Genomic DNA, 13994 nt, shown 5'->3' on the forward strand with positions numbered 1-13994 from the left:
TGATTATTAAAATTGTATTACGGTGTAATAAACAGCAATTTCCGTATACGATGTGCCAACATTGTGTAGCAGCTTCTCTCAATCTCTCCATCTCTCGCTTTCTTGTTCCCTTTTTACACAGACATCACTGTAATCTGTCCCTGGGAGGCGTTCAGCCACTTGGAGCTTCATGAACTCGCTCAATTTGGTATTGTCTAGGAAATCACAGAACAGAGGTGTGGAGTGTTGTATTCATGTTCATATCAGCCATCTCTTTATCTATATTCTCTATCATGCAATCAACTGTCCCAGAACAAACTCAAAGTTGTGATTCACTAAACCAAGACAGTTTTCAATGTGTGGACATCTAACCTCACCTGTGTATATGGTGGCTTATACTGGCCCAGAACAACTTCAGCAATTTTGACTATGGGAGAATGCTACAAATAAAGTTCATGAAAAGAAGAAAGATGGACTGACATGGAATATAATTTTAGGAAGAATGTGAGGCTCCCAAAGACAGAAATGGAGATCCAAAAAGACAGGAAACAGAAAGGAACATAAAACCTACCACTCCAGCCCTCATACCATGAAAATAAAATGTTGAAAAGATTCCCTATGATGTTCCCAAAGTATTATTTTAAAACTCAAACTCCAACAAATGTAATTTTGACCACTTTTCCAGTCCAGCTGTTTATAGTATCTTGTCTTTGAATTTCTGAAACATCTCTCACAACAGTATTTTAAATCTGTATATCTTAAGTTTAAACATCTTTTATTACATAGATGTCTATATGTTCTATATATATTCTCTAAAAACCTATTTGCATTTAAAAAAATATATTTCTATGTAGCACTTCTCATATTTTACTATTGCATGACTCAGGGCCCTGTGTGTCTTTTAAAGCTTCCTGTAGGACATCAGTTCAAAAAGCTCACTGGAGCACCCCCCCCCCAACCACCCCCCTCATGACAGAGTCATGACATATTTCAAGTAGGTCATGTCCTCTAAATTAATTGCCAAGATATTAGTCACAGCTTGGCACCAAGATGGCACCCTTTAACCCAGATGACTTTCAGTTGGTAAAATGATCACAAATTTCTGCTTTGATTACATTTTGGGATGAATTTGGCCGTCATAGAACCTGCAGTCCAACAAAATGCAATGGCAATTATAAATTTACTGCAGAGATTTTTTTTTTTTTGTTTGTTTGTTGCAGAGGCTTTTTTCTTTTTAAATATTTCAGGATAAAGTTTAGGCTTAGAGTTGGACTTATGGTTGACTGGCACAAAGGAATGTATTAAAGATTCAATGTATTTCGTATTATAAAATTAAAACACAGCATATACTATATGTGACATTTTCCACTTCTTTCAGTATAGCAGCCTGAAGGCTCTTAGTAGATATGCTGTTAGAAGATTAACATCTCACATAAAGTGTTTTTTTTTTCTGCAAAGATCATATACTGCATTTCACCCCCTGCACTTCCTTACCCTCTACAAAATTGAAAAGGACAGAAAGCCACTTGGATACAACATCATTGAACATCTAGCTGTAAAATTTGATCAGCCACATAACCCACTAAAACATATCATTGCTTGACAGGATTCAGGGTGGCAGTGGCAATATTCACCAAGATTCATGGCAGTAGAATGCAAAAGCAGCACATTTGTAAAAGAAAGCCAAGTGTGGAAGATATGTCAATGGCATCAGACAAAATGTAAAAGAAAGAACAAGTCAAGGCAAACATTTCTTTATGGTACCTCTCATTAAAATGAACAGTGACCAACATAAATTGGTTGGAAGTAGGGATGCACCGATACCGAAACGGGTATCTGGTATCGGCCTCGATACCACATTTTCTAAAGTACTCGTACTCGTTAAAAGTCCCCCGATACCGGGGACCGATACCACGGTCTGAGAAATGTCTATGTTTGAGCGGCGTGTAAGGGGTTAATCACAGGCGCCGAGTGCCCGCCCCCAGGCCCCGGCTGCAGCTCAGAGTGGGGAGAAGGCGAGGCGAGACATGTCAGCCGTGTGGAACTATTTCAAAGTGAATGAAGATGACAAAACAAAGGCGGACTGCAAATTGTGCTCAGCGAAATTGTCCAGAGGAGGCTCAAAAGGTAGCGCATTTAACACAAGTAATTTAATCAAGCACCTAAAATCCCAGCACGACAACGAGTACAAAGAGTTTACCCACGCTTCTAAACCAACACAACCCACGCTGCAGCAAACTCTTGCAAGACGAGAGAAAATGTCCAGAGACAATCCACGTGCTGTGAAAATAACACAGGCAATTATCGAGTACATTGCATTGACTGACCAGCCACTCTCGGAGGTAGAAAATGTGGGATTCCTGCATCTCCTCCATGTTCTGGAGCCCAGATATGATGTCCCAAGCCGCCGCTACATGACTGACACGGAGCTGCCTAAACTACACGACTCCGTGAAAAAACATATCCACAGCCTACTGCAAACCTCCTCTGCGTTTAGTTTCACCACGGATATTTGGACAAGCAGTGTTAGCCCCGTGTCGCTAATTAGCCTAACCTCCCAGTGGATAGACGAGAGTTTCTTGTTTTTTTTGTTAAATTATATGACTAAAGCTGTTACCTGTAAATTTAAATCATGTTTTTATTAAGTACTCGGTATCGGCAAGTACTCGGTATCGGCAAGTACTGAAATGCAAGTACTCGTACTCGCTTTACAAAAAAGTGGTATCGGTGCATGCCTAGTTGGAAGTGATTTGAATGTTACAGAGATCTATCTATCTATCTAGCCTTACGACTCTTCAACAGCAGCTCTCACGCAAGCAGCTTTTTTAAGGGGGTACTTCAGAACTTTTTTCTTTTTTTTTTTAACTTTGGTCTATGAACTGTATGCAGTGAAAAGCCTGTGTGGGATGTAACCGTCTTCATATTTCTGTATAGTCTTGTTTCAGTGTACTTTTCTTTTTCCAAGTACTCACATGTTGGTAATTGGTGCATCATGATGGATTAAATAAGAAAACTATGAATTTGCTGGATTGTGTGAAAATCCTGTATAGGCAATAGAAAAAAAACCTATTTGGTATTTAACATTAAATTAACAAATTAATACATATTTAATGAGAATTCTCTTTTTAAACATATGCAATAATGCAATATAAACAATCAAGAGAAAAAATACAAGATAGTTTGCTGAAGAAACATCTCTAATAATTGAAATAAAACTGATATATGAACTTAAAAACTTTTGCAGAAGTATAAGTATTGAGTTGCTGGAATTACCAGGGCTCAAAAAAAAAATAAAATTAACACCTTTATTTAGGATCTTTCCTCTCAAATAGTGGATATTACACCTTAAGAGTGACTAAACACTCAGCCCATACCTTATTTCTCAGTTCATCTTATGTGTTTGAGACGTGGTCAGGGGAATCTTCATGTATTGTGTGCAGTGTTACAATTCATTCTTCCCACTCCAGTCTGACACAATTCTATTATTCTGATAGCACACATTAATGAATTTTGGTGATGGCAATATACCTTTTGATTTCTAATATAAGTGCAGAATAATGTTCCGATCTGCCCTCTCTTAGTGCTAAATTGCTTCATTACAGGATTGATCTATTAGGATGGGTCTGATCAGACAAAGCTCACAATCCCTTTTTCGAGCTTTCAAATTCCAGTCACTAATGTCCATATTACACATTATAAAATGTCCAATTGAGGGTGGGGGCACACAGTGGTGCAGTGGTTAGTGCTGTTGCCTCACAGTATGAAACACAGCCTGGTCTCAAATTGCTCTTTAGTGTTTTGTAAGGACTTTACCTCCATGTTGTCATGTTCTTTGGGTTCTGTAATATGTGACTTTAATGCAGTTGAAAGTAACACAGAAAGATTTATTTAAATAAAGTCTTTACTAATGAATTACTCTAGTGGTTCATTTACAGGTCAGCCATCTTTCTTACAACCGCCATGTCTCTCCCGCGAGTTAGGGATCATCCCTCAATTACAAGAAGTTAACATCAACTTTCATATAAGGAAGTGTTTAACAATTACTTATCTTGACATCTTCCTTTTTTTTTTTTTTTTTTAATCATACTAATAATACAATATTCTATTTGTTCAGTTAACAACACCTAGATAGGATTTTCATTTGTTACAAACATCAAGGCTATTTTCAGTAACAACTGACAACTATATACATTATATTCTTACGAGTGCTGGTCTAAGAGTCCCACAAACTTATTAACATTTAGCAGGTCTCTATCAGTCTTGTTGGTGGTTGTTTCACTCTCGATGATCTTCTAAGAGTCTCACTTGAATCTCTGCCCGATTCTGACATTCTGCTGGTTGATGTGGTCATTTCTACTGTTTCAGTGCTTACTTTTGAAGGTTCTTTTGATGTTTTATCCACGACTATATCTCGTCGATTTCTTCTAAGCACCGTACCATCGCTTGTTTCAACAATATATGATCTAGGGTCTATTTGTTCCTTAACTGCTCCTTGCAGATTCCATGTGTTTGTTGAACTGTCCTTTATTCTAACCTCCTCTCCTATTTCCAGTTCTGGGAGAATTCTGGTTCCTCTGTCAAAGTATATTTTTTGTTTTCTGTTTATGTTTTCTTTCACTTTTCGCACTTTATCTTCCATTCCAGATTTTAGCAGAGTCTGCTTCATTGGAAGGTTTGATCGTAGTCTTCGTCCCATGAGCAGCTGTGCTGGTGAAGCTCCATGTTCAAGTGGTGTACTCCGATATATTAGAAGGCTTTTGTAAAAATCACTTCCACTCTCTTTTGATTTCTTCATAAGATGTTTAATTGTTTGAATTGACCTTTCTACCAGTCCATTAGATTGAGGATAATTTGGACTTGACGTTTGATGTACAAAGTCCCATTCTTTTGCAAAGTTCTTGAAGTGAAGACTTGTAAATTGTGGCCCATTGTCACTAAAAACTACATTTGGCACACCATATCTGGAAAAAACAGCTTTCAGACATTTTATTACTGTTTCACTGTTGGTAGTATTCAATGCACACACTTCAGGATATGCAGAAAAGTAATCAGTGACCATCAGAAAGTCTTTCCCATGACAGGTAAATAAATCTACACCAACTTTTTCATATGGCCTTTCTGGTACAGGATGAGGTGATAATGGCTCTGAAGGATTACTAGGTCTATATTTTAAACATACTGAACATCTTTCTACTTCGTTACTTACATCTTGATTAATCTTGGGCCAATACATTACTTCTCGTGCCCTTTTCTTGCATTTTTCAATTCCTAGATGTCCTTCATGAATTTTTTGTAGCATCTGCTTTCTTAATGATAATGGTATCACTATTTTACAACCTGTATATATAATTCCATCAACAACTGTAAGTTCTGCTCGACAGTTCCAGTAATCACTTACTTGTGGGTTGCAGTTATGCTTGTTTTCTGGCCATCCTTGAACAATTACTTCTTTCAGCATCTGCATTACTTCATCTTTTGCTGTCTCTGTTCTAATAAGCTGTGTTTTGCTGTCTGACACTGGCATTGCTTTTATCACCATATCCACATATGCCTCTATTACTTCTGAGCTCTTTTCTTCATGTCCATACTTTTCATCTACTGCTCTTGATAGGGTGTCGGCTGTAAACATCCATCTGCCAGGAGTGAATGTTACCTGCAGAGTATATCTCTGTAGTTTAATCATCATGCGTTGTATACGAAGTGGACAGTCATTAAGAGGTTTTTTAAATAAAGCAAGTAAAGGTTTGTGATCTGTTTCAATCATTATAGCTTGTCCCGACACAAACTGATGAAAACGTTCACATGCAAAAGTGATACTCAATAGTTCCTTCTCTATTTGTGCATATCTAGTCTCGGCTCCAGTAAGAGATCTAGATGCATTTGCAAACTGTGCCATAATTTCTTCTCTTGTTGGAAGTTTGAAATGTTCCCTCTTGATGGCTCGATTCAGGTCTCTGGGATCTAAACATATTCTTAATTTTCCATCTTTCTTTTCTACAATAACCAGAGAGTTTACCCATTCAGTAGGTTCATTGATTTTCTTGATTACTTGCAAGCTTTCCATTCTGTCTAGTTCCTCTGCTAATTTCTCTTTCAGGGCAAATGGGACCTTTCTGCAGGGGTGTATGACAGGAGATACACTTTTGTCTGTGATTATCTTGTGTTCCCCCGGAAGACAACCTAGTCCCAAAAATTGATCACTATATTTTTGGAGCAGTGCTTCATATTCAGTATTGTCCTCTATGTTAATAGTAAGCACTCTTTCAATCAAGTTCATTTTCTCACAAGCAGACAGTCCTAAAATTGCCTGAACTCTCTTTGGCACGACCACAAATACCAGTGAGTATTTTTTGTTTTTGTACTTAACACAAGCTACACATTGCCCTGTAACAGGTATTTGCATTCCTGAATATCCAGTAATTTTTATTTCTGTTTCTTGCAGACTTGGTCTGGGCTGCAGTTTTCTATATTCATTTTCAGGCATAATGTTCACTTGCGCCCCAGTATCTAATTTAAATGAAATAATGGCATTGTTCACTTGAACTGGCAGAATCCATTCTTTCCTTCTCCCATTTACTTCAGTCAATGCATCTATATAAAATTCCTCAACTTCAGTTTCTTCCACAGTGTGCACTTGACTTGGTTTCACTTGTGATTTACAGCAGCGAGCAAAATGGTTATTCTTCCCACATTTTTTACAAACTTTATTGTATGCTGGGCACTGTCTGGGAGCATGATGTGATCCACAACGTCCACATGCCTGTTTTGTGCTGTATATTGTTTTATTTCCACTTTTATTTTCCTCTGTATTTAACTGCATTTTGTTCTTTCCTTTTTTGTTCAGCACGTGTACTGCGTTTTCTTCATTACACATTTCTTTTACTTGTACCTTGATTGTTTCGGCTGCCCTACATATTCTTACTGCTTTTTCCAAATCCAAATCCAGCTCTCTTAGTAACCTTTCTCTGAGTGCGTTATCTGGTATTCCGCAGACGATCCTGTCTTTTATTAAAGATTCTGTTAACTCTCCAAATTCGCATGTTTTACTCCGTGTGCGCAACTCGGTAACGTACTGATCAATCGTTTCACCTTGCTTCTGTATACAAGTAAAAAACTTGTGCCTTTCGAAAGTGACGTTCCGTTTTGGAATGCAATATCTTTCAAATTTATCCAGTATAACGTCTAACTTCATATGTTCTCCCTGATCAAACTGAAAGTTGTTATAAATTTCCAGCGCTTCCTCCCCAATTATATGTAACAAAATGCACGTTTTCATTTTGTCGCTTTTTTCATCTGCACCAATTGCCGCTAAATATACTTCGAAGCGTTGTTTAAACCGTTTCCAGTTCTCGGCAAGGTTACCTGAAAGCTGAAGGCTAGGAGGTGGCTGTAGCTTCTCCATTTTAACGACGTCTTATTTTCTTTTCTTCTCTTTCTTTTTTTTTTTTCGAGAAAAAACAAATGCTTCGCAGGACACGTATCTACTTCAACTGCACCGCTTCTGACACCATGTCATGTTCTTTGGGTTCTGTAATATGTGACTTTAATGCAGTTGAAAGTAACACAGAAAGATTTATTTAAATAAAGTCTTTACTAATGAATTACTCTAGTGGTTCATTTACAGGTCAGCCATCTTTCTTACAACCGCCATGTCTCTCCCGCGAGTTAGGGATCATCCCTCAATTACAAGAAGTTAACATCAACTTTCATATAAGGAAGTGTTTAACAATTACTTATCTTGACACATGTGTGACACATGTATGTATGGCTCTAAACTGGCCTCATATGAGTTAGTGTTGCTGTGGCGCCCTGGCCTAGGATCATTCATGACTTGCACACAGTGCTGTTGCAACAGGGGACCTGCTCACTACAAACCTGAAATGGATTTAGTGGGTTCCGTAATTGATGAATACATTTGTATATAATTTATATATATGTTTCTTTGTTTTGTTTTTTTTGCTTTTTCGGTAATCATTTCTCTTCAGTTTCCTCCTTCCTTTCTGTTAGACATGTAAAGAATTTGCAAACCTGAGCATATTTTCAAATTGCTGAAAAGCAGTGCAGTTGCAAAAATATCTGCTGTTCAATTTCTCTCAGGCCAGAATGCGCTCAATGAGACGTTTAATAGCCTCAATAGATGCCAGCGGGTGCTTGTGACATGGGAAGGTTTACTCCAAACAATGGAATTCAAATTGCTGATAAGTACCAATTTGAACTCCCCATCCGCCTTTCTAATTATAGCTAAAAATATGCGTATATATAAATGGAAACTGAATATTTTTAAAATCACAAAAGTTTCAATAAATTCAGGCCAAAAACTTTAATGCAATTTATTCTATATGAATCTGTCCAGGGCAGTAATGCCTCACAATACACATTGCTACATATTTCTTTTTGTTATGCCCTAGTTTTTTTTTTTTAAGCTCATGCACAGGTGATATGCAGCTTGGACTGTTCACGGTGCCAGTTTGATCAGCCTTACAACAGTACAAACAGCACAACAGCAACAATATCTGCAGACTGCCACTCCTTTCTGCCTAAGTAAGAAATGTGTGTCCATGTGAGCTCCTGCTTAAAAAAGCTCTATGCTTTGATCATTTTGACCGTTGTTCAGAACTTCAGCAGTAAGATTCTACTGTAGATGTAATAAAGTGTAAGAGACACTGTATTGTGATGATGATAATGATGATAGCACACATTAATGGATTTTGTCTAATTTTGCAATCATACATTATCTTTCAGGCATCTTATCCAAGTTTGTGTCCTGCCTTGCATGTGATTCTGCCACGGTATTCTATAGTTCCTCTTCATCTTAAATTTGGTTATCTAATGAATGGATGGAAGGACAAACTGATCACCACATACTGCATTTTTTTAAGCTCTGTGTTGCTTTCCTTGTATGTTATTTTTTTTTTGGTAGAAAACACAGGTCAATGAGAATTTCAAACAAGATAGTATTCTTACCCCTGTCATTTATTGCAAAAAATGCTGTGTTATAATGACTTGGTATCTATAAACAGCACCACTGCAGTTTTTTGAGGAGCATAACTTTGAAGATTTAAACCTAAATATCCATATACACCATCATCTTCTGGGATGCAGGCTTGCAAATAGGGTCCTCCCTTTTACAAATATTTACAATCTATTGGTTAAACACCTTGTATCACATTTCAGTTAAGAAGTGTAGCGCTTGCCTGTCCGATTTGTAACAAGTTAACACTGAGCCCTTGTGCTCATAGACTGAATCTCAAAATCCACAAAAAAACGGACCTTTACATCTCATTCCTAATGGAGGTTTACAGTTGTTTGCATAGAAAAAGACATGCAAATTATGATTATTACAACAGCTTTATTAACTTTATGAACTCAAGAGAATGTCACAATGGCACAGAGCATTTAAGCATGATCTCATTAATGCTCAAATTGCTGGCCTTGCATACTCACAACTGTAAACCTACTTTGCCCACCTTTGTATACACACTATGTGAGGAAAGAGCCACAGACTGCAGGTAAGGAAGTTCCACAAAAAGGCATGAACAAATGGATGTAGTCACTCACCAAAAAGGATTGATATTCAGCAGAAACAACTGAGCAACCCACAAGTGTTAAATCAGAAGCGTTGCCTCTCCCATCCTCAGTTTACTCTCAAAGATCAAGACTTCAGGCTTTTGTTATTTGACATTCTGTACAATTCATTTCTGAACTTGTATTTCTTGTTTGGAATTTTTATTGCTATCCTGGTGATACCATTTTGTGTTTTGTTATTGAGCACTGTCTGCCATTTTGTGATAAACCTTGCATAGTGGTGGCCATGTTATTTACAGCTACTCTGCCAGTTGCTTGCTCATCATATGATGTACTCAATTATTATGTCCTGCTATTTAAGAAGGTGCTGCACATTCTCAGTCATCCTTACACTGGATCCCTTGCCTTACACTTTTTGCATTTTTACTTAAGAATTCCATCCATCCATCCATTGTCTCCCGCTTATCCGATGTCGGGTCGCGGGGGCAGCAGCTTGAGCAGAGATGCCCAGACTTCCCTCTCCCCGGCCACTTCTTCTAGCTCTTCCAGGAGAATCCCAAGGCGTTCCCAGGCCAGTCGAGAGACATAGTCCCTCCAACGTGTCCTTGTGGACTTTAAAATGCACTTACAGTATAAGACGACTTTGATTTTAGGACTATTGCTTTGTATTTTGACCTTTGATAAAATCAATTGACAGAATCACAAATACAATCAGTCTCTTTGACCTCTTGCCTAAGATTTTGTCTGTTTTTTCTCACTTCTTTCATCTCCTAGTGTAAATTCTCTATTGTTCCACTTGGGCACACTTTCTCCTAATTGTGTCTATAGCAATAACAGTACTTAGCACGAGCTGTGAGATGTATGCACTTAAGATGCCTATGTTTTTGTTTTAATTTGCTTGTTTGTGGATTGTTGAGAAATAATGACTGAGGCTGATAATACGTTGTAAGTTTGTATTGAACTTTGTGCCCATGCAAGATGTGATGTTATGACAATAAAGAAGAGGTATATAGTTTAAATCATATTCATATTGGACCATAAACAATAAACAGTGAAATATCTGGAGAAACAGCAATTCCTAAATCCCATCATGGTAGAGAATAAATACACTGAACATTTATTCAACATTAAAAAGTAATTGCAAACAGATATTCACGTGTCTAAAACTAATTTTAAATAAGTTCTTATAATCACTAAACCATTGAATTTAATTATATAAAATTATCAACATTTTATTTGCTTATACTGTATGCTAAAATAAAACTAGAAATATTTTAATTAATATTAACTTTAATTAAGTGTTTTCCCCAACAAATAGAATTTTGACTTCAACAAAATAATAATCTTCAGTTGTTAAACACAAAATCCTAAACAGAAAGACACCACTAATATTTCAGAGAAGACTCAAACCAATAGACTGACTGAGTTAGAGGAAGAGCAAAGAGAGATAGCAAAGAAAGATGGAACTGAAGTAAAATTAGTCATCCTCCATAAAAACCCCAGATGCAGCACTAAGCAGTGGCTATTTTAGAGCAAGGGTGTCAAACGCAGAAGGCCATAATGGCTTCAGGATTCCATTCTAGCAGGCAAGCAATCATGAGATCTAAAGTGAGGGAAGTGAAAATAAGCTAAACGTGTCAAAATCAGTTCCTGGAGGGCCATCATTTTAACATGAATTATTTTAATAATTAGAAGCCAATTCTTGCTGTTAATTAAACCTATTGTCTAATTCTATGTCTTACGAGTGTTCTCATTCAGTTAAGCCGGGTGTTTCCAAAACTCTTGACTTTCTTTCTTTCAATCTGAAAACAACATCAGCATGTTTCGTGGACCAGGACATATCAATATTGTTTTGCATCTCTTTATTTTTTGACTGCTTCTTATAGGGAAAAAGAAACAAAATAATGGTTCTGAATCTTAAAAAGCAATTCAATAAAAATGAAGGCAACAAAGTCTGTTCAAATTAAAGTGGCAAGAACAAAAACCTGTAGCCAGTTTGGCACTCCAGATTCCTTAAAATGGTTAAAAGACATTCCAAACATGTTCAAATGTTTTGTTTAAAAAATATATATATATAAATATATACACACATCAATGCATAACTAAAGTTCTTGAGTGATCTTCTCTCAGATAGACTGACTATAGCCTTGCAAACCATTTGACTTCTGTAATCTATATATATATATAAAAAATTTTTCGCGTTTGAAACGGAAATTACATATGACCACGCGATATGGAAATTATGTATGAAACGGAAATTATGTATAACCACGCGATATGGAAATTACATATAACCACAGAACATATTATAATACAGGAACTAATCACTTAGTTTGTGGATGCCATTTTTATATCTTCTTTATGAATTATTTGTGTGAGAGTTATTTTACCGATATTAAAAAGAAGTAAACACAAACATGCCGAGAGGTTTTGTTTATTCATCCATGTGACTATTGCGGAAACTGCCACATTGTAACTTTTTTTTAGTTGGCAGTACTTGATAGTAGAAGAGATGAGGAAAACAGCTTTGCGTCTTTCTACTTTTTAACTGCGCCGAGCTGTAAACAACGGATTGGGCAGCGTCCTCTCTTCTTGCACTGTTTGTGACACTTCAAGTGCCCCGTTGGCTCCTGGGAGAGTGGAAATCTTTGAGAATGAGTGTAATCGGCACCATTGAAGCAGGACTGTTTGTAAATTGCCCTGAACGACTACTTACTGTCCCTTAAGGTGAGTTCGGGTCACTAAAACCCCGCAACATTCAAGGTTGCTTTTGTGATCAATTTTAAGAAGATGGAGAGTTTACATCTAATAAGATGTACAGACCTCTTCACGTAAAGTGTTAGACTTGGGAATTTGTTTAGACCTTCTGCCCGTTAAGCACGGAAGGGCAGCGTCCACATTTATCAGAATTATTTTTCTCTTAAATCACAGGCACATAGTGCAAGGTTGTCAGGCAGAAATTTGGACGATCACATAGAAAATGTAATTTCTATACCACAGCGGTCGTGTAGCACCTTTCAAAAGGGATCTACTACCGACAGATGATCCAAATACATTTTAGCTGCTGTTAGTACTACTTACCTGTTGTGTTATATCACCTTTAAAATGTAGTTTACCCAAAACCACTCCAGTAGTGCTCAATGTATCTTTACTTCTTAAAATGTTAGTTTATAAGTTATTAAACAGTAAAACATTTTATTTTTTCCCCTTGCACTTAGTGAGCGAAGCCACTGAGTAATCAACTACAGTAGTCAGAATATAAGTTTAATGTCACTGTGCTCTGTGCAAATATTTTAAATCTGTTTTTCTTTTCTTTCTACATGCACAGTTGAGTCAGGTTTAGTACAAAGGGGCTCAGCATTTAGAACTGCTAGGACAAGCATAGGACAATATAGACAACGGCATATGGGCAACATGCACTATTTCTCTGTGTTAAGAGTCAGCACACCTCTCTTTGCCTAGTTTGGAATGGCATGATTTACCGAAGTAAGGGCCTGCACATGGAAAAAGAGTATAAAGCCTTGGCACATTGCCCGGCCCACCTTTGAAGCCGACGGACGGATGGAAGATTATGTCATCCGATCCTGAAAATCCTTCCAGCAGAGTGACGAAAATGGCAGACTCTACACATGGGCTTGTCATGGCTTCCAGTCTGTTATTTCGCAGAAACCATCATTAAAGAAAGCCAAGTTATTTTCTCGTATGTGATTGCTTACCGCCGTATCACTATGGGAGGGATATCTAATTAGGTTCAGGTTACTTAAAACGCTGCAATTAAAAAGAACTTATTCCAACCAGGGAGCTAGTGCTCCCTAAAGGAAAACAACTTCACACACCACACTTTGCAAATCACTGATCTAAACTATGCAACCATACACTATAAAAAAAGAATGTGAATATCCAAAGTCAAATGTGCCCTAAACACCTAGGGAAATAAGGCAGCCTCAACAATGGCAGGAATGGAAAAAAAAAATCAATACTTCAGCAATAGCAAATGCCCCAGATTTTATCAATTTTGTATGAGGTCACCAATAAGCCATACCCAAGTAAAGATAACGACAGCTTTATGGAAACAAGCCCCAGAAATAAGTTCCTTTCTTGTTCATAAAATACAGAACAACTACAGAATTTGACAGAATTAAATTAATAACAACATTAGTCATTAAAACAAACTCTAAAAAAGCATTGCCCTTCATTAAATACTAATGTTTACTAAAGTGATTTACCTAAACTTTATCAAAGGAATGGCCTTCATTGTTTTTGGCATTTTTTCCCAACTAGTTCACAATCTGTGTTAGCACTGTGATGGCTACGATATTGTAAGCAACACATGTGATGAGTGAACTAGAACATGTGAAGTTCACCTCGCAGCGGCCTGCTGATGAACCCCAGCCCATTTGGCAGGCTGCTATGAAGACAACGTCTGAGCACAGGGGCATCAGCTGTGGAAATAACAGACTGGGAATGTGTGCCACCAAGGCATAACCCCA

At 37.3% G+C, this 13994-nt stretch overlaps 1 protein-coding gene across 1 annotated transcript in view; it reads left to right on the plus strand.

Moving 5' to 3' along the window:
- The window catches only part of LOC114663261 (retinal cone rhodopsin-sensitive cGMP 3',5'-cyclic phosphodiesterase subunit gamma-like), an 18171-nt gene extending 17852 nt beyond the window's left edge, over positions 1-319 (plus strand). The window contains exon 4 of the mRNA XM_028817001.2: positions 122-319. Coding sequence (XP_028672834.1) covers positions 122-198 — 77 coding nt within the window. The 3' untranslated portion in view covers positions 199-319. The remainder of the gene's footprint in view (positions 1-121) is intronic.
- The last annotated feature ends 13675 nt before the right edge of the window (positions 320-13994 follow it).

The sequence above is a fragment of the Erpetoichthys calabaricus genome, chromosome 12 (genome assembly GCF_900747795.2).
Source record: "Erpetoichthys calabaricus chromosome 12, fErpCal1.3, whole genome shotgun sequence".
Lineage (NCBI taxonomy): Eukaryota > Metazoa > Chordata > Cladistia > Polypteriformes > Polypteridae > Erpetoichthys > Erpetoichthys calabaricus.